The following is a 20,265-nucleotide window of genomic DNA, read 5'->3' on the forward strand; positions in this document are numbered from 1 at the left end:
ACGATGCTTCGATTCGTGGTAAGCTCTACACGAAAAAGATGCACATCGATGCTACGGTTCCATTCAGGCGATCGGTTCGTAGTTTCTTCAGCCGTAAGTTCTTAATCTCATGTTCCCGTTTGGAGCTATTCTGGACGAATTTTGTTAGATTCGTCGCGCACGATCGATCATTTAAAATTTACTTTGACCAGCAGCCTAATCTCGTAGTTCCTCACAACATTCGTGTTGTAAGTTTTTGGTTTCGATGATCGTACCTTCATCTCTCTTTGAATAGCAGTCTACTGCACTGACGCCGTCATGTCGAGCTCCTCTGCTCAGAGCCCTCCTATTCGTCCCTCTCGACGCCGAAAAACCTTCCCCTTAATCTCCTTGCCCGCGTGCTACTACACTAGAGTCGTTTCTGGCGTTGCTCATCTCGGCCTATTCTCTGCCGTCCTCCTACTACCCTGACGCTGCAATGGCGCGCACACTGCTTTCTTGTGTCCTCTGCCTCCGTGCACACTGCAGTTCGCCGCGCCGCTGACGGGGTCGATCATCTTCTCCTCCTCTCTCTCGTCCTACTACACTGGAGTCGTTTCCGGCGTCAATCATCTCTGCCTCCTCTCTCGTCCACTGCACTGACGATAGCATGGCGCGAGCACTGCATTCTCCTCCTCTGTCCAGCGAGCATTGCAACTAGTTCGCCGACGGTGTCGCTTGCCGTGCCGCCAACGGGGTCGCTCGTTCACGACTCCATGCTTGTCATGTCGGACACGGCACCAAGGCCACTATCCACTGTAGTCGCCATTGTCCGGCGCACACTGCACTTCTTCTCCCCTTCCCTCTGCTAGCTCTTAACCCTGTCTGTTAAGTGAAGTGCTAGCTCTTAATCATACCTCATGCGTGCAACCAAACACCGAGTTCATGTGCCGCTTGAGCCAATGCAGGCAACCAAACAAAGTGCACTTGCGTATTACGTAATGCAGAGATCCTAGATGCAGGTAACCAAACAACTCGCAGATGTCACATATGAGGCTGTTTTTTCAGAACCAGGCTAGGTTGAGATGTGTATGCAACGCAACTACTATTCACTACGGCAACCAAACACGCCCTAAATGATCGCTACTTCACATCAAAAGCTTAAGAGGATCAAATTCATACAAGCGCATTTCCCAACTTCCAAATAGGGCGGAAATGAATCATCGACCTGAAAAATCTGGCAGAAAAAAACCAATATTGACATTGTTGTATCTATGTCAAAGTTCCATGGAATGATCAATAAATATATACTATACTATATACGATGCTCTCTAATTTTAAAGGCCTCGCAATCAATCAATTGAGATCTTCAATTTAAAATTGGGTCATTCGATTTTGAGCGGATCAACGATTTCTCAAGGAGCTCCATCATTTAATTCTTTTATTAATACATCTTTAATTTGGAATTGGGTAATCTGATTTTGATCGGGTCAACGATTTCTCAAGAAGCTCTCTCTTTCAATTCTTTTAGTACACTATGCTCCATAATTTTTAAGGCCTTGCAATCAATTGAGGTCTTCAATTTGAAACTAAGTCATCCGATTTTGACTGGGTCAACGATTTATCAAGGAGCTCCCTCATTCTTTTAATACACTATTTCTCTTATTTCTCAAGAATTGATGCGTTGATGCAAGACTTTGACCTTTAATATGTCTATAAGATTAATATAAATGATATCCTCGTATTTATTTTGCAAAACAATTTTTTTATTTGTCTTTACACTAATTTTATAGACATAGAGTAAGTGAGAATCATTGTGCCTTGTATTTATTTTGGAAACAAAAGCCCTTTCTTTCCCGCCTCGGTATTCGAGTTTGGGAGAGGACTGAGCGCGCGCCCGCGGTCAAAGTGTTTCGCCACTGGCACACGGCGAGGTCACATCATCCATCAATGGCGTGGCGTCCGACCTCCCCTCCCCTCTCTCTCTCTCTTATTAGTGGAGCACCTCTCTGTCCCAAGGTCCACAACAGCGCCCCCGACCTTACCCACTGCCTCTCTCTCTCCATTTTACCTTCTCCCTCCGCCGCCAGCTAGGGTTACGGCCGCCGGGTGGCGCAGCTCAACAATACCTCTCACAGCGCCGGTGGGTGGCGGCGACGCGTCGACTGGGGGCGCGGGGCCAGGGCCAGAGGTGGACGCGGGCTTCGAGTTCGCCTTCGACAATGAGGCCTTCTCCGACAGGGAGCTGCGTATAGTGGTCGTCGGCGCCAACGACGCCGCCAGCCGCAAGCGCCGGCGCGAGGAGGCCGAAGGTGCGTACTTACAGAGGCATAAGTACCATTACTCATTAAGTGGATTCTAGGTGTCACGCTAAACTAACTGCCCGATCTACGTGCGTATATCCGGATTCGATACTGTATAAGTGTATATAGAAAGTATCTTTTTTAAGCTTTAGATTTCAAGGTGTTGAGATTCTCGGACATGGTAATATTTTCAGAACAACATCTCAGAATAGAATAAAATTCAGAACACCAGTTACCAAATAGTATATGTTGTCTGTACCCCCAATTCAAATGCAGCAATTTTGTAGTCACATATAACATACTCCCTCCGTCCCATGAATAAGATGTTATTACATCCAATAGATGTAATAACTTCTTACATTGTGGGCCGGAAGGAGTATTTGATTATTTGGATGTAGCAGTGGCGGACAAACTACGTTATACCATTCAAGTTGAGAATTGCCATTGGACAACTAAACGGATTTGGAATGATTTGTATGTTTATTGGTCTGCAGGCTTGGGAGATTCGTACTTGTTAATGGTAGTTATGTGTGATTCTTGTACCTTGATGCTTCAGACCTTAGTTTACAGGAACAAGCTGATCAATTATTTCACATCTTTCACATGAAAAATGATTTTTTCTTCAGAATCTGCAATTGATATATCCCCCAGTGTAGGATCCAAAGGTCCAAAACAAGTCCAAGAACAGATTTATTTATCAAAAGCGTTATTTCTGGAATGTATACTTGGATATGAAATTATGAATGAGCAAGTGTCATCCTTCATGTATTTTGTGAACATTAGTCCTTGAGTTGTTTTGTATCAGCGTCATCCTTCATGATTCAGGAGCCCCCTGTTCCACATTTTTTGAGGTCAACATTACTTTGTGTTTTGTCTGTGGTTCATTGTTGAAACATTTAGGGTTTATATACCTTGTCTCATGATCACTTGCTTTAAGGGGTATACAAACATATGTTGACAGTCCGTTCAACTAGGCAGTACTTGGGTTCTTGTGTTTCTTCGTAGGAGCAACATAAAATTACAACCCAAAACCTTTTCTAAGTAATTCTTCTTCATGCGGCAGGACTGTAGTCACATATTCAAGTTGGGAATTGGCACTGGACAGCTAAGAATATTTGGAATAATTTGTATGTGATAGGTCTGTATGCTGGCGAAATAGCAATCAACCTTTGATCGAAGGAACAAGCTGATCAATTATTTCACATCTTTTGCATGAAAAATGATATTTGCCTGATTGCTACATTGAATCTGCTATGTTTATATCTCTAAATATAGCATCCAAAGGTTAGAAGAACAGATTTATCACAGGTGTTATTTCTGGAATATGTGAACTTGGATATGAATAAGCAAGTGTCATCCTTCATATATCTACTGAACATTAGTTTGTGAGTTGTTTTGTATGAGCAAGTGTCATCCTTAATGGTTAAGGAGTTCCCTGTTCCACATTTGAAGTAAACATTAGTTCATGTTTTGTCTTTGGTTCACCTCAGTTTCCTTTGTTTTTGCATTGAAACATTAAAGGTCATAAATTAGCTTCCTGATAATCACTTTCTTCTAAGTAGTACAAACATATATTGACTGTGGTACACACTGGTGGTGTGTTGATACAGTAATTGCACAGTCTGTTGATAAACTAGGTAGTACTTGATTGCTTGCTTCTTCATACGAGCAACATACTATTTTTTTTGACGCGTGAGCAACATACTATTTACAACCCAATCCTGGCGAGATACAATTCTACTGCTTCTTGTTGCTTCAGAGGTATGAAATACATATTAATTAGATAAAAGAAGATAACAATACGAGACTTAGTCTGGTATTATCACACACATGCTTGATGCAGCTCAATGGGTATCCAGTTTTTCATATGTTTAAGATTTTGCCATGTTTCTAAAAGTTGATTTAATAAATTTGCGCACACAGGGAGAGTGACTGTATGAGGTTCCAGTTTTAACAAAAAAAAACATGTCTAGTAATTCTGTTATGTGCCTTTTCTTACCTAGATTTGCATGTTTCTCTATATTTATTGGACCATGGTATTTTGCAGGTGATGGTGGAGAAGATATCGACTCTTATACTGTGACGAGTACACCAGTTTTACGAGTTGAAACTATACATGTCTGCTCGGCGATTCTTGCTGCAAAAAGTAATTTCTTTCGCAAGGTAGTTCTGACGATCTTCTGAAATTCATTTGTTCTATATAATCAGTTGCCTCATCTTTCTGATAAGCTTCATGATTGTTAGCTTTTCTCAAATGGCATGAAGGAATCTGGCCACAGACAGGCAACAGTTACAATTGCTGAATCAGGTAACCAGTGTACGGTTTGCTCTCCTTCGTCTTCTTATAACTGATAATTCTAGTTGGTTATTGTGATTGTGTTGTTTTGTATTATTATTATTATTATTATCATTGTAGAGAGGCCTTTTTTGGAGTTTCCTGCCACACTTTTCTACTTTGATATCATGATCTCGATTGGCTCTCATTAGTCATTACCCTTACAAACTGTTGCCCCAAATGGATATTTTCTCACGCATTACATGTTTCCCCATTTGATTATTGGAAGTCGATTGTCATACTTAAATAATCATGTATGCATAAAACAGTAGCTATCCCTCTTCTTTTGTACTCCTCCATTTAATGTCACTGTTTGAGAATTCGTTGAACTGTTTCATCAATCCTTATGCCTCCTTGCCCTTATTTCTTACTTGGAACAGAGTACAAAGCCTTCCTGGAGCTTTTACACTTTATTTATAGTGGAAAGCTGGCACCAACTGAACCCATTCTTCTGGTTGATATCCTGCTGGCCGCTGATAAATTTGAGGCTGCTTCTTGCATTAAGCTTTGCGGTCAACGGCTCATAGACCTGCCTATGACCGCAGAATCTGCAGTAATGTGCCTAGATCTCCCATGTTCCATTTCAATGGCACCTGCCCTGGAAGAGGCGGCCAAGAAATTCCTTGCTAAAAGATACGATAAATTCCTGTCGACAGAGTAAGTAACCCCCATTGGATTGACATGCCTTTTCTTTTTCCTCCTTTAGGAAACATGTGGACATTGTTGTCATAATATCATTATGTGCGTCATTTCAGGTTTCAGGGTGAACTGATGAGGATATCTCTCACTGGGATTGTAGCCATTTTATCAAGGAATCACCCCGGGGTTGCATCTGAAGAATCCGTCTATGACTTTGTGCTCAGGTGGGCCTGCTTTCAGTATCCAAATTCAGAAGAAAGGCACAAGATTTTGAGTTCAAGCTTACTTCCACTGGTGCCAGTAGTGCGCAGCATGACCAATGGCATCCTGATGGACCAGCCGTCCTGTATAGTTGACTTTACTCTAAGTCATGGGCAATGCTCGGGGCTCTTCCCATCAGGATCGATACGCTCCCCGCCGTTCTATTGTGCAGGGCATGGTTTCTTCCTCTCAGCGCACGGTAAAATGGCGCTGTCCAACTTTTTTGGCCTCTCAATAGAGAAGCTAGAAGACAAGGGGCCAGTAAGAGGGACAATAGATTATGAGATTGAGGTAAAAACAAGACCATCGCTGGAGTTTCTCTTCTTGTGGAGGCGCACCACTACCACCGATAGTAAACAGGCTTTTGGATGCGGGATTTCTTGGCCAGACGTCATTGGTGAAAACAGCCACTTCTTCATCGACGACAAACTCCATCTGCGAGTCCATGTGAAGATAACGCCGCAGCCGTAGCCGTAGTGATGCATGCATTAGTGCCCCTTTTTGTGTTTATGAGCGAGGAGAAGCCCCTGTTCTTTTCAACATATGAAGAAACCTGAACCGGGGCTGCTAGCATTTGTTAGCATTTGTTCTGCTCTCTTTTGGCGACTAGAATGTTAGCTGTAGAACAAACCTTTACCGTAGCCATAGTTATTTGCTAGCATTTGTTCTGCTCTCTTTTGTCGACTAGAATGTAGCATGTGAACATCTATGGTTGGATGCTGGAGGTTTCATTACGCCGCGAACTCTTATCAGATGCAAAACTGTCAAGTGTGTTTGATGTGCACTGAAGTCGTTGAACCGTTGATGTGCGCTCTGTTGTTGGCTGATACATATTACTAATGACCTCTTTGTTTCGCTGGACTTGTGACCCTTAGAATGAATATTATGTGATCATCTGTCCATGGTTATCCTTGGACATTTTAGTTCATAGTCCTTGGCAGTTGACAAATTTCTTAACAATGTGTGCCCCAGGGCAAAATTCTGCTGTATAGTTCAATGTTGTTGCTTGCAATGTGTGCTCCCTGGAAACAGGAACTTCCACAACATGCACTTCCAGGGCGAAACGCTCCCATATAAGCAGCAGCTTAAGAGTTCGCCCTGAAATAAACTCTCAGTCATAGGCGCTGGTTGTGTGATTCACACATCCATAGCTCAAGGGATACAAGTCATACAAGCACATTTCCCAACTTGCAAGTAGGGCGGAGACGAATCATCGACCCAAAAACGGAAAATCTGACATGGAAAACCAATCTTGCCATTGTTGTATCTATGTAGAAGTTTCATGGAATGATCAGTAAATACTTTGAAGATGTTCCAATAGACATGGACATGTTTAAAGAGCTATAGCACTGGCAACATACAACAGACAGTACAACACCCTTTGCCTTTTATATCACATTCTCGGAACAAATATGTTGAATAATATCCCACTATGATGCACAATTTCTCTCCTTTGAATCCTCTGACTGGTTAAATGATGCCGTGGATGCAAAACAACTTAGTACTCCCTCTGTAAAGAAATATAAGAGCGTTTAGATCACTAGCTCTTATATTTCTTTATGGAGGGAGTATTTCTGTACATGGTCATATCCAGACACCCTTGAATGCAGATTACTCTACCATTTTTCATACGTACAAGCACATTTTTCAACTTCCAAATAGCATTGGGACAATATTATCACATTGGCGCAAAAAACCTGGCATGAAAAAGCCAGTCTTACCACTCATCAGTGATATTCTCTACTGCAAAGTTTAATGGAATGATCAGTCAATGAATTGAAGATGCTCCAGTAGTTATGGACATGTTCAAAATTCTAAGCACATTACAACATCTGATGCCTTTTATCTCAAAATGAATATTGAATAGCATTAGCACTATGATACACAATTTCTGTCCCTCGAATGCTCTGCCCAGTTAATGGTGCTGCGGATATAACAAAATGTATATCTTATCTCTCTTTCTCAAAATCTGATGGGGAAAAGAATTACTTGGGGGCAATGTAACAAATTGTGCCTGTCTATTGTGAGAAAACAAAATGTACACTATACAATCTGAACAGTGTGACGCAAGGAATCAAAGGCATAATTTGAAGATCCTATGTAGCCTGGTACCATTCTGCCATGTAGAGGAAACAAGCATGAGAAATTCAATTTTCTTTCTGAGCGGAAAGTCGCCGTGCTTGTGGACACCATCTGTTTCTGTTGTATGACTGAAAACAGGAATTGGTGTGTGTATGTGTGTATCTGACACTGGGAGATAAAGATTGATCTATGCTATCTACTACTCATCTAGTGAGAGGCTCAAGCTGCACCTCCATTACACCAGAAGGCCTAGATTCTGAACTCCTGGCAGAGCTGTCAGGATGCAAGAGATCAACCGAGTCATCTTCCTCGGTGTTACCTAGAACCCAGTGCCCTCTGAAGCTTCGGTCGCCGCCCCTTCGTTTGACCTCTTTATATTCCAAGGACAGAGCTATAACTATGGCCGAAAGCACCCACAGCATCAAGGCCCAGGTGAGCTCCTCTACATTTTCACTGTCATACCTGTGGCCTAAATGCTTCATTCCGGTGAAAAGCGCCACGACTCCGACGACAATTGCTGACCTGCCTGTGATGACATGTAGGTACTCCCAGAGGACACGGTTCTGGGGTGGAACCTCCCCGTTAGCGGGCCTCTTGGGCCGGAAATAGGCATTGAGTGGCTGAAAAGCTGCCAACAGTAAGGCTGACAAACCAAACTTGACGTGCACTGAATCGACATAGAAACCTCGGAGCTCAGCTGCAGCAAAAAGGACGCCAAGGAACATTATAGAGATCCCAGAATACTGCAGATAGACATGTATTTGGTACCACCCGTCTCCCTTCAAGCTTTTCAAATACCGAGCAGCCAATATTCCACCAGGAAGCAAAATGCCCCAGGCCACAAACATCATAAATCCATGCACAGCCAGAACGGGCCGCAAGTCCTGTTCTGCCTCAGCTGAACCTCTCAACAAAAGAACACGTATGGGGCGACTGCTTGTGACCGAATGCATATTACTGTCCGTCAGATCATCTCCTGACCAGCTTGCACCCATGGCCCAAACAACCTTGAGAGGTGTGGTTGGATCAATAATATTCTTGCACTCTACCTTTCCAGTACAGGAAGGCTTAAGAGGACGTGTAAACTCAAATGTAATAACGCCATCTTCTGATTTACACCTGACATAGGTTAAATTTTCAGATGTTGAATGAATACCTGCTGCACTCTTTCCATCAATCCAGTAAGTCTTGACCCTGCCAACTCCATCATTGCCTACCCAGCCAACATAGGCATAACTGTTCAGCATCCCACTCCCAAACGCGACAGCAAGGTACCCGCTTTTCTTCTCACCTCGAGCTGCTATGGATATAGAGTCAGTGGACAGAGTCCAAAACAGAGTAACCTGCTGATCATCCAACAATACACTGTTATTGTACATGTCGCTGAGGCCTCCATCTACCACTTGAACCTTCCACCCCATCTTTGCTTCATACACCGACTGGTAGTAGACAAGATCAGGTGTATTCCTATCAGGCAGCCAAACCAGCTCTGTGGGGGTTGCTGGCACACCATGAACATCAGGGCCACCGGCATATATGACCTCAGTCTTATTCCGCAAAGTGGCATTTCCACCGATGGGGTCTGAAGTGACATACAGTGCCACATCATGACCAGCCTGCACTGAGAACTTCACCGGCACACCCCTCTCAACCTTCAGCAGTGGCGCCTCCTTCTTGTTGATGTATATCACCTTGTCCGGGTTTGGTGGGTTTGGGTAGCGCAATGCTGGAGCGGATGTCACAACCAGCGGTGTCTTCCCATCGGCAATGATCCTGTCCTGGTCTTGCTTATTGTCAGCATCCAACGGTCCAAGGCAACTGTCCACCACCTCGGACAAATTGACCCTCATCAATCCAAAGGTTTCGTCCCTCGGCCCCCCATGGTTCTGCGGGAGGTAGTGTGGGCGCAGAGTGTCCGGCGGACGCAACTTCCCGATGGCCCAGACCACAGCCATCTCCTCCGTGGCACCAACAGGCACATCATACTTGTCATCTTCACTATCGAGTTTCCTCTTGTACCTGACGAAAGACACGCCATCGCGCCGGTGCCCATAAACCAGCCTGGAATTGTTCCTCCCGTCATCATAAGCACTGTCCGGGCACACTCCCGACACTGGCAGGTCATCCTTCCCCATGGTGCACTCGCTGTAGTCGGTAATGTAGTAGTCCTCTGCGAAGGGCATACCTTCCTCGGTGAAGCCGGCGACGACAACGTCCGAGCGGACCATGGCGGGGGAGTTGGCCTTGGGGTCGGCCCACCCGAAAGCCATGTAGTACTCGGAGCCAACGGCAGCCTCAAGGCCGATGTCGACCTCGCCGGCGGACACATTGAGCGTCCAGCGAAGGCGGTAGCCCTCGGAGAGCTGGACGCAGTTGTCGAACATGGTGGGCGCGGCGATCCGGGAGGCAAGAGCGGCGGTGGTGTTGGAGGAGTTGGAGACGGCGGATAGGAAGACGTGGCCGAGGTCGGAGGAGGTGTCGGGGTCGAAGATGGCGAGGAGCGGCGGCAGCGGGGCGGAGAAGGGGAGGCGGAGCGTCTCGTTGCGGAAGGTGGCGTTGAGCGGGAGCGGCGAAAAGGGGCGGCCTTTGGCGAGGTCGTCGAGGGAAGGGCCGTCGGCGGCCCAGAAGCGCGCGGAGGGGGAGGCGGCGAGGAGGTCGAAGCGCGTGAGCTGGAGCGCGCAGGCGCCGGAGGGGTCGAGGCGCACCGTGCCCCGCAGCTGGTGCTGCAGCATGGTGAGGTCCGCCGCGAAGCCCGCCGTGAGGTTGGTGTGCCGGCACGCCGCGTCGGCAACGGCCGCCAGGACCGCGGCCGCCACCGCGAGGCTGGCGAGGAGTGGGGCGAGGGCGGGGGCCATGGGATCACCCGGCGGCCCGCCACGCCGCGGCGGATCCGCGGATCGAGATCTGGGCCGGCGGGGCGGCGGGGGGTTGGGATCTGGGGTGGACGTTGGACTTGGAGCGGAGTTGGGTTCGGGAGAGTAGGAGGCCGGGCGGCGGGACGGTGGCGTGCGTGGGAGGCGAGGCGGGGCGGCCGGGGGGCGGTGGATATTCGGAGGAGGGGAGGTTCTCGGTGGGGTGGGGATGCGACCGCCGCAGTTTGCTGTGGCTGTGGCGGTGGTGGCGAGGCGACTGGACCGGTGCGGTGCTGGTAGGGAAGCACCACCGGCAGCGCCTACAACTTTTTTTTTTTGAGCGGGGCAGCCCTACAACTGTCAGTCACTGGCAGTGGTCCTCCACACCCCACGTGTTAGAGAGGCAAGGACGTGCTATTTTTTCCAAAGATAATAAAATAAAAAAAGGAGAGACAAGATGTGCCATTTTGTCGAGCCGAAATAAAAAACGTGGCATTTTGTCGAACCACTAGTAGTGACTCTTATCTTAGATGAAAAACATCCGGGTTTTTTCCACCGGCGGATCCAAAGGGCATATTGAAGCCGTGGCATTCGATCAGCAGAAAAATTCTAAATTTCGTAACATCTTCCGACTAGGTTCTTAGAACGCAATGCACGGCGGACCGTTCAGCGCGAAGAGGTGGATGGCGGATGAAGGGTGGAGAGGAGAAGGAAATCCAAAAGGAGGAAAGACGAGAAGGAGGGGGGGGGGGGGGGGGGGCAGAGACTGGCATGCATGCCGATTGGGTATCCCCTCCTACCTTTAGGGCTCCGGCATCACCAGTGATAGTAGCGCCATACACAACAATTACGAGGAGGGGGTGGATGAGGGCGGCTACACGGAAAAGAAAGCGTGTTGAAAAGATCGACGACAAAGATGGCGAAAATGGGGATGATGTGCACCAAAAGAAATATATTGGTTTGTAGTTGGTTTTATTGGTTTTCTTTGCTGTTTTTGTTTGACCGTTAGAGAATGCTCGTGGTTGGTGCATCAATGGTCGATTGTTTGTTTTAGCTACTAATAACTAACAATATATGCCCCACAAAAAAACTAACAATACAAAAGCAATTATACCATGCTTCACTGCAGGGTAAAGCAGTTGATGCCTCGATGCTTACAATAACTCGTTGCACATGCTCCCATGATTTTTTTTCTAGTACTATGTACATTCTGTCGACTATAGTTGATAAATAAAATTATTGTGTATTTTCTCTTTTCTTTTCTAAAAAAAGACATTGTCGAGCCTGAAAAAAGGCTCGAACCTAGCTTGACTTTGCATTAATAAAGTCATCAATCAGCCAGAATTACAACAACAAACCACATACAAGTAGCAGAAAAAGAGATAAAAATAAACTGAGGCGAAACAACCTCAGGTGAAAGATACATGGTGCAAATAGAACAGTGCAAGGACCAAAGAAAACACAAGCAACTATCAATATGAACCGAAAGAAATAGCTTTTGTTTAGGATAAGTTGATGCTTTATTTAACTAAAAAGAATAGTCTAGGATCTCATCAGAGACCACCTCTAAGATAAAATCTGATGGCATCATTAGCCACACTTACATAATGCTTTCACTACGCCTACCTTTGCTAATTTATGAGCAACAACATTTGCCGAATGACTAACAATTACCAAGAGCTAATTCTAAAAAAGCAATTACTAGAGCTTTTTATTATCAATTAACATCTTCAGAAACATTTTGCACCTATATATTATTTATCGCTAATATTCGGTATTGCCCGATAAACTCTGAAACCCTTTCAGTGACCCCGATACGCTTTCGGTTCTCTTGAAACTATTTCCAATATTAACGAAACTATTTCAAAAATAAATCCTCGTCACTCTTTGTGACGCCCGGATAATTAAGCTACAGTGATCCTCTACTAATGATGCCATGTCACCTCGATTATAGTTGCTAATCTCGAATTAGTTCGAAACCGATTCAAATTCAAATTTAAAATATAAGCAAACAACAAAAATTTTCAAACAATAAAACTAAAATGTTCGGGTTGTGCCAAATAATGCGTAGGTAATTATGGTGGAGAAACCACACTTTTATAAAATATTTATAATACTATAAGATGAATAAAACTGTAGATAAAACAATTAAATTAAATGCCTTTTGTATTATGTAAAATACTAAACTGTTGTGTTTAAGGTAAATCTTTTTATGGCAGTGGGTTTAGTGGCAATGCTAAATTTAGGAGTTGAAATTATATTTTTACAAAATTAAAATAAAACAGAAAAGAAAAAGAAATAAAAGAAAAAAGGTTAGAAAAACAGAAAACCAAAACTAAAAAAAAGGAAACAGCACCCCCGCTGGGCTCTGGCCCAGCTGGCTTGCCCAACTGGGCCAAGGCCCACCCCGCCGCCCTAACCCCCCCCCCCCCCCACACCCCAACCCCCTACGCGCAATTCTCCCCCGTCGCCCTACTTCTCCCCCACCCGATCCAAATGGGATCAGGATCGATCCCACCACGCCGTCGCCGCTGCCCCCCCCCTCTGCTGCGTAACCCCTCCCACTCCCCCGATCTCTCTCCCTCCCCCGCGTGGAACTGGATCGAGGGCGCTCGCCCCCGACAACCGCGTTGACCCCGACGCCCACCGGACTCCGCCGCCGCCCCGAAGCCGTCGCGCCGTCGCCGCATCCCCGTCCTCCTCCCCGCGCGGACTGCGCTCGCCTTCCCGACGCCGCGCCGACGCCTCGTCCCCGTCCTCCTCCTCAACCCCCACTGCCACGAACCCTACGCCGCCCCCGTGAGCTTCCCCCTCCTCCTCTCTTCCTCGCGCTCACGCCATGGCCTCCTCCCCGCGGCTCCGCTGGCGCCGTCGTGGCCTCCCGCGCCCGGTGTGCCCCCGCGCACGTGCGCCCGAGCCCTGCCTCGCTCTGCCGCGGCGCTGCTCGCTCGCGCTGCGCCGCCCGCGCGCCGCCCTACTCCCCTTCCCCCCGAGCCTGCTGCTGATGCTGCTTGCTGCCACTTCTGCCCTTGCCGCTGCGTGCCACTGCCGCCTCGCCTCCACGCGCTGCAGACCCTGTCGGTCGCGCCCTACGCCTGACCATCTCCCGAGCGCCCCCTTTGCTCTGCTGCTCCTACCGCCTTGTGCGCCCGCGCCCCCTGCGCCGCGCGAGACCGTCGCCAACCGCTGCTGCCCTTCCCCATCCCTGCCGCAGCTACCGTCTTCGCCCCACGTCGCCTCCCCCTGCGGTTGCAGTCGGCACCACCGCCGCAGCCACCTCGCTCGTCTCCGCCTCTGGCTCCCGCCGCTCCGGCCACTCGCCGTGGCCTCGCCACTTTCGCCGGAGGCGGACAACCCCTGTCTCTGCGGGCGGGCGTCCTGGCGCCCCGCACCCGATCCACCGCCAGCGCCCGTTTGACCCTATGAGCCACTGCCCAGTGGGGCCCCCCACCCACGCTCCTGTTAAAAAAAGGAGAATAAAAAACATAATAAAAATATTAATTAATTAATTAGTTAACTTAATTAGATCTGTTAAATTAACCTAATCACTTATTAAACTAACTAATCATCTTTAGTTAACCTAAGTCAATGACAACCGGGACCCACGCGTTAGTTTGACCAAGTCAACTGACTGTTGACTGCTGACATCACCCTGATGTCATGCTGACATCATAATGGCATTTCCAAATTAATTTAATTCTGTTAATTTCAAAAATGATTTAAAACTTTGGAAATTCATATAAAATAATCCGTAACTCGGATGAAAAAACTTTGTACATGAAAGTTGCTCAGAACGACGAGACGAATCCGGATACGCGGCCCGTTCATCCGCCACACATCCCTAGCATAGCGAACATGCAACTTTCCCCCTCTGGTTCATCTGTCCGAAAACGCGAAACACCGAGAATACTTTCCCGGATGTTTTCCCCCTTCACCGGTACCACCTCGTACCGCGTTAAGGCACACCTAGCATCACGCTTTGTCATGACATGCATCGTCATGCATTTGTTTGCATTATATTTATTGTTTCTTCCCCCTCTTCTCTCGCTAGACATCGAGACCGACGCCGCTGCTACCCAGTACGACTACGGTGTTGACGACCCCTCTCTCTTGCCAGAACAACCAGGCAAGCCCCCCCCCCCCTTTGATCACCAGATATCGCCTACTCTTCTCTCTACTGCTTGCATTAGAGTAGTGTAGCATGTTACTGCTTTCCAATTAATCCTATTCTGATGCATAGCCTGTCATTGTTGCTACAACTGTTGATACCTTACCTGCAATCCTAAATTCTTAGTATAGGATGCTAGTTTATCATCAGTGGCCCTACACTCTTGTCCGTCTGCCATGCTATACTACTGGGCCGTGATCACTTCGGGAGGTGATCACGGGCATATACTATATACTTTATACTGTTACATTACTCATGATACTGTCCAGAGATGGGGGCTGAAGGGGCAGGTGGCTCCATCCCGGTAGAGGTGGGCCTGGGTTCCCGACGGCCCCCGACTGCTATTTTGTGGCGGAGCGACAGGGCAGGTTGAGACCACCTAGGAGAGAGGTGGGCCTGGCCCTGGTCGGCGTTCGCGGATACTTAACACGTTTAACGAGATCTTGGTATTTGATCTGAGTCTGGCCACTGGCTTATACGCACTAACCATCTACGTGGGGACAGTTATGGGCACTCGACGTCGTGGTATCAGTCGAAGCCTTCGTGACGTCAGCGACTGAGCGGCGTGCGCCGGGTTGGACCGCAAAGCCTACTCTTGTATAAGGGAGGCTAGGTCTGCTCACCGGCCGCGTACACAACGTGCAGGTGTGCAATGGGCGAAGGGCCCAGACCCCTGCGCCATATGAATTAGACCGGCGTGCTGACCTCTCTATTGTGCCTAGGTAGGGCTGCGACGTGTTGATCTTCCGAGGCCGGGCATGACCCAGGAAAGTGTGTCCGGCCAAAGGGGGTCGAGCGTGTTAGGTTATGTGGTGCACCCCTGCAGGGAAGTTGATCTATTCGAATAGCCGTGTCCCTCGGTAAAAGGACGACCCGGAGTTGTACCTTGACCTTATGACAACTAGAACCGGATACTTAATAAAACACACCCTTCCAAGTGCCAGATATAACCGGTGATCGCTCTCTCATAGGGCGACGAAGGAAGGATCATCGGTTATATGCTATGCGATGATACTGGGTGAACTTACCATCTAGTCTCTTCTCCTGCTGCAAGATGGAGGTCACCAGAAGCGTAGTCTTCGATAGGACTAGCTATCCCCCTCTTATTCCGGCATTCTGTAGTTCAGTCCACATATGATACCCTTATTCCATTTGATACCAATGCATACATACATAGTGTAGCTCCTTGCTTGCGAGTACTTTGGATGAGTACTCACGGTTGCTTTGCTCCCTCTTTTCCCCTTTCTATACCCGATTGCTGCGACCAGATGTTGGAGCCCAGGATCCAGACGCCACCGTCGATGACAACTACTACTACTCTGGAGGTGCCTACTACTACGTGCAGCCCGCTGACGGCGACCACGAGTAGTTTAGGAGGATCCCAGGCAGGAGGCATGCGCCTCTTTTGATCTGTATCCCAGTTTATGCTAGCCTTTTTAAGGCAAACTTGTTTATCTTATGTCTGTACTCAGATATTGTTGCTTCCGCTGACTCGTCTATGATCGAGTTCTTGTATTCGAGCCCTCGAGGCCCCTGGCTTGTAATATAATGCTTGTATGACTTATTTTTATTTGTAGAGTTGTGTTGTGATATCTTCCCGTGAGTTCCTGATCTTGATCGTACACGTTTGCGTGTATGATTAGTGTACGGTCAAATCGGGGGCGTCACAAGTTGGTATTAGAGTCGACTGCCTGTAGGAATCCCCTTTCCAACTCCTTGGCCGAAGTCGAGTCTAGACATTACAAAACTTTTACTAACATGGATGTGTGCCTTACGGGCTCACGTCGCCATTTGGGTGGTATTAGGATCTTTTACTCCTCGATCCTTACTCTGGAACTCTGAACTCTCTTCTACTCGGGTTAAATGATTTTTCTAAAATCTAACTTTAGGTTCTCAAAAATACTTCTCCCAGAGAGCCCCTTCACTCCAGATGATCGCTTGCTGCACCTGAAAATTTTGAAGATACTCTCCGATGTTTCCTCGAGACCCTTGTGCCCTTTGCCGTTGCAACCCCATACCACCGGTAAATCCCTATGGGAAGCTACATACAGTTGTCGGTCATAACTTCATCTCCAATTCGGTCTTGTTATTACAAGATACCCTGAAATACTTCGGATATTCCGAGAATCCCTTGTGTCTACTGCCCTGCAGTTCCTTGCCGCCTGAATGCCCCTATGGATAATTCCTCGCACTTACCGAGTATCCACTCATCCCCAGTTGATTCATGTATTTCATAAAAGTCTTCGAAATACCATTCGATCTTTCAAAAATCCTGAGCAACCTATTGATCTTGAAATTCTTGCTTGCTTGCATTATGGTTAATCCCATAAGTCTCATAATCTTATTGACATCCCTTGTCTTTATGATCTTAAGTCCGTTGATTTAATATGTTGAGGATGCTCCCATTCCTCAGTCGAATCCTAGAATTCATCCTTTTGGCTCAGACGTCATTTTAAACATGAGCTGGATCTCGACCAATCAAATTGTCGTCGATTGTACCCCTAAGGCTATTCAACTTATCCATCCCTAATCAGAGCTTTGCTTCTGATCCCTTGTCTTGGAATTCATAATTCCTTTGCATTTGAGCTTTGAGTTGGTCAGTTGTTTCTATAATCTGATGCACTTGCATTCATTCTTCGTTTGATAGAGTACCGAAACTCACATCAGCTCCGTTGTAGACCACCAGACCTCGTGTTGGATTATTATCCGACAGTGTCCTTCATATTCAATAACCTTGTGAGCCTTTCCATGGGTATATAATGCCTTTGGTAAATTGTATCCTCTGCTTTGTTAACCATGCTCTACTTTCGAGCTTGTATTATTTACCCATGAACTTTGTGGTATATGTTTCTAAGATGCCCCGATGAGTTGAACCAACGCCTTCCCTAATCTGTGTGAACCCGAAAGATTTCACGGGTCATACTTATCTGGTATTGCACCAGGTAAAACTTTCAACAACTAATGTCATTTTCGAAATACAAGAGGTGAATGGAAGGTTATGCATTGAGGAAGCGGGAGTCGACCTTGAACTTTGTGTTCATGCCCATGGACCTGATGTGGAACTTATCATGGAAGCTTCTTGAAAAACTTTTAATTAGTTGGATAATTCTTCCGGTGTCTTTGAATTGGATCCCTTGCAACTATGGGTTCGGCCATGTTGATATTCCTTGATTCCTTTTCTCGGACAAGTTAAAGTACTTGTCTTTTGTAGATCAATACACTTGTCAACCCTCTATTTTGCTCTACCTTCGAGTGTTACCCTCTGGTATCTTGATAATATCATCGAACCATGTTGCTTATTATGAGCCTTCATCGAGTAGTAATCCTCACTGATTCCAATGTTTCCTGGTTCCGAGTTGTTAGTCACTCAAGGACACCGATAACTAAATCGGGTCCGCACCACGATTAAACAACTCTTAGTAATCTCCTTTACTCACGAGTTTGTACTCGAGCATGTCAATCCTAGCCTGATCGGCCATCACCTTGTGCTAAAGTTTAAACTGTGCCACCCGGTCCTTATTCCCAGAGCACAGCTTTCGATGATGAGCTAATCTTACGTCGATCTTCCTCGTCATAACAATTGTCCTTGAATGACAAGCCTGATTTCAAGTTTGTGTCATACCTATGGTTTCGGTAACTTCTCGCTTCATCATTCCATTGACTTGAAGTCATCGCCGATCGGTTACATCTTCTTGTAACCTCTCGACAAATGTGTCGTGATCATCATCAACATTTTGACCCCTTCCAAGATATCGATTGAATTCACGATGATAAGTACCCTCCTTGCCCTCGATGATTTGTGTTATCATCGACCACTTTATTGCCTTCCGTTCAACACAAACTTGTTCGTGTTTCTAGCACCCTATTGCTTCCAAGTTAATGGTCGATATTTCATTCTTAGACTATTGGTTGTTGAATCACCTTTCTAACATTGATCATGCTACCTAAGGCCATACTTTGGGCACCCTTTTCAACTAATGTTTAATTGTGTATGTTTTTCCTTGATCATACATCATCATATCATTTGATCCGACAACTGTTATCTCCTTGTTCACATAACTGTGGAAATCCATCTTTTTGGATACCTCGTTGAATTATTGCTGAGTCCATCAGCCACCTCCTCATCCTCTCCTTGGCTTAATGATGAATCCCTTCGTGTATCCAGAGTCTGACCTTTGATTGAAGACCATGTCAATGCTATCTCGAAGCATGTCTGTGGTACTCCGATTTTCAAACAGAACATTTGAAGCCCAATGCTAAATGTTTCCTGCTCAATTACCCAAACACCAATGTATGGGTAATGTCATGAAATCCCCCCCCTTACCTAAAGGGTTTTCTACATTATATCCTGTCAAGGAAATCATGCTTTGCTTGTCCTTGGGAATGATATACCCCAAAAAAATGTGTTTAAACACATTTTCCTTTCCATTGTTCTGTTTAATCTGATACATATGTTTTCCTTTCCATTGTTTGGTTTAATCTTTCTTGTGAGCTATATGACCTAAGCAGTAATATTCTCCTGCTTTTGTAAGCACCTCGGTGTACAACTCTGTTAGTAAGAACCTGTTACTATTGTTGATGACATTCCGGTATCCACCGATGGAAGAGAACTTTGCCTAATGGTCTGCCTCATTCAATGAGCAGGAAAAGGGTTCTCTTCGTCCCTCGCCCTTGGTACCAACGTTGTTGCCAACATAACTGACAGGCTACCCTCTGACAGGCCTTACTTACATGATCGTGCAAGACGTAATCACCCTTCCTACTTTTAGCCCACATGGTGGGCCCATAACCCACAGTTCCACAGGATCGAAACCCGACTCTCCTGTACACCCATTGTTCCCAAAGTTATTCCTCCCGCGTGGGCTCGTATATAATTCATGAGCCACCTCCCGATGAGATCATCAATTCTGGCATCGGACACAATAATTAATCCGTTGCTTTGAAACCCCTTTCACCTTTTGACTAGGCATCGAACGATTGTCTATCCGCTTGAAACTTCTTATTGTACCGTCTTACTTTGCTCTCGATGTGTTTCATTTGTTCAACTCCAGAGATAGTCATGTGTTCATTCATGGGATAACCCCAGATGATTACCCCTTATAGCATCCTATTGTTATCGACCTGCCCCTTACCTATTCGTAAGTACGATGGAGTTCCCGAAGAAAGGATGCCGACTTCATCATGATGACCTGGAGAAGATCAACTTAATGGATCGACCTCCTCGAGAAGAGTAACCAAGACCAACAAGACCCGTTAGGATTTCGTAACCTATTTCCTTCCCCGCACTTCTCCTCTTAAATCTCGGGACGAGATTTCTTGTAGTGGAGGAGAATTGTGACGCCCGGGTAATTAAGCTATAGTGATCCTCTACTAATGATGCCATGTCACCTCGATTATAGTTGCTAATCTTGAGTTAGTTCGAAACAAATTCAAATTCAAATTTAAAATATAGGCAAACAATAAAAGTTTTCAAACAATAAAACTAAAATGTTCAGGTTGTGCCAAATAATGCGTAGGTAATTATGGTGGAGAAACCACACTTTTATAAAATATTTATAATACTATAAGATGAATAAAACTGTAGATAAAACAATTAAATTAAATGCCTTTTGTATTATGTAAAATACTAAACTGTTCTGTTTAGGGTAAATCTTTTTATGGCATTGG

General features: G+C 46.1%; 2 protein-coding genes across 2 annotated transcripts; one reads left to right on the plus strand and one right to left on the minus strand.

The window, feature by feature from the left end:
• The first annotated feature begins 974 nt into the window (after nt 1-974).
• LOC125507314 (BTB/POZ domain-containing protein POB1-like) lies at nt 975-6,230 on the plus strand. The gene is made up of 6 exons (XM_048671932.1): nt 975-980; nt 1,832-2,270; nt 4,309-4,424; nt 4,506-4,569; nt 4,977-5,253; nt 5,352-6,230. The coding sequence occupies exons 1-6, from the start codon at nt 975-977 to the stop codon at nt 5,965-5,967; spliced, it is 1,518 nt and encodes a 505-aa protein (XP_048527889.1). The 3' UTR covers nt 5,968-6,230.
• A 1,078-nt stretch (nt 6,231-7,308) lies between these two features.
• On the minus strand, nt 7,309-10,583 carry LOC125510399 (cytochrome b561, DM13 and DOMON domain-containing protein At5g54830). The gene has a single exon (XM_048675563.1). It carries the CDS (start codon nt 10,431-10,433, stop codon nt 7,782-7,784), a length of 2,652 nt encoding a protein of 883 aa, XP_048531520.1. The 5' UTR covers nt 10,434-10,583; the 3' UTR covers nt 7,309-7,781.
• Nucleotides 10,584-20,265: the final 9,682 nt, after the last annotated feature.

Source organism: Triticum urartu, chromosome 5 (assembly GCF_003073215.2).
Source record: "Triticum urartu cultivar G1812 chromosome 5, Tu2.1, whole genome shotgun sequence".
In the NCBI taxonomy this organism is placed as follows: domain Eukaryota; kingdom Viridiplantae; phylum Streptophyta; class Magnoliopsida; order Poales; family Poaceae; genus Triticum; species Triticum urartu.

What these genes read in the sequence shown, in the direction of transcription:
- LOC125507314 (XM_048671932.1), top strand. An exon ending in CCGGCGCGAGGAGGCCGAAG is followed by an intron (nt 2,271 to 4,308) that starts GTGCGTACTTAC and finishes GGTATTTTGCAG; the next exon opens with GTGATGGTGGAGAAGATATC. An exon ending in AAAGTAATTTCTTTCGCAAG is followed by an intron (nt 4,425 to 4,505) that starts GTAGTTCTGACG and finishes CATGATTGTTAG; the next exon opens with CTTTTCTCAAATGGCATGAA.
- LOC125510399 (XM_048675563.1), bottom strand. Translation starts at nt 10,433, where the DNA reads ATGGCCCCCGCCCTCGCCCCACTCCTCGCCAGCCTCGCGGTGGCGGCC.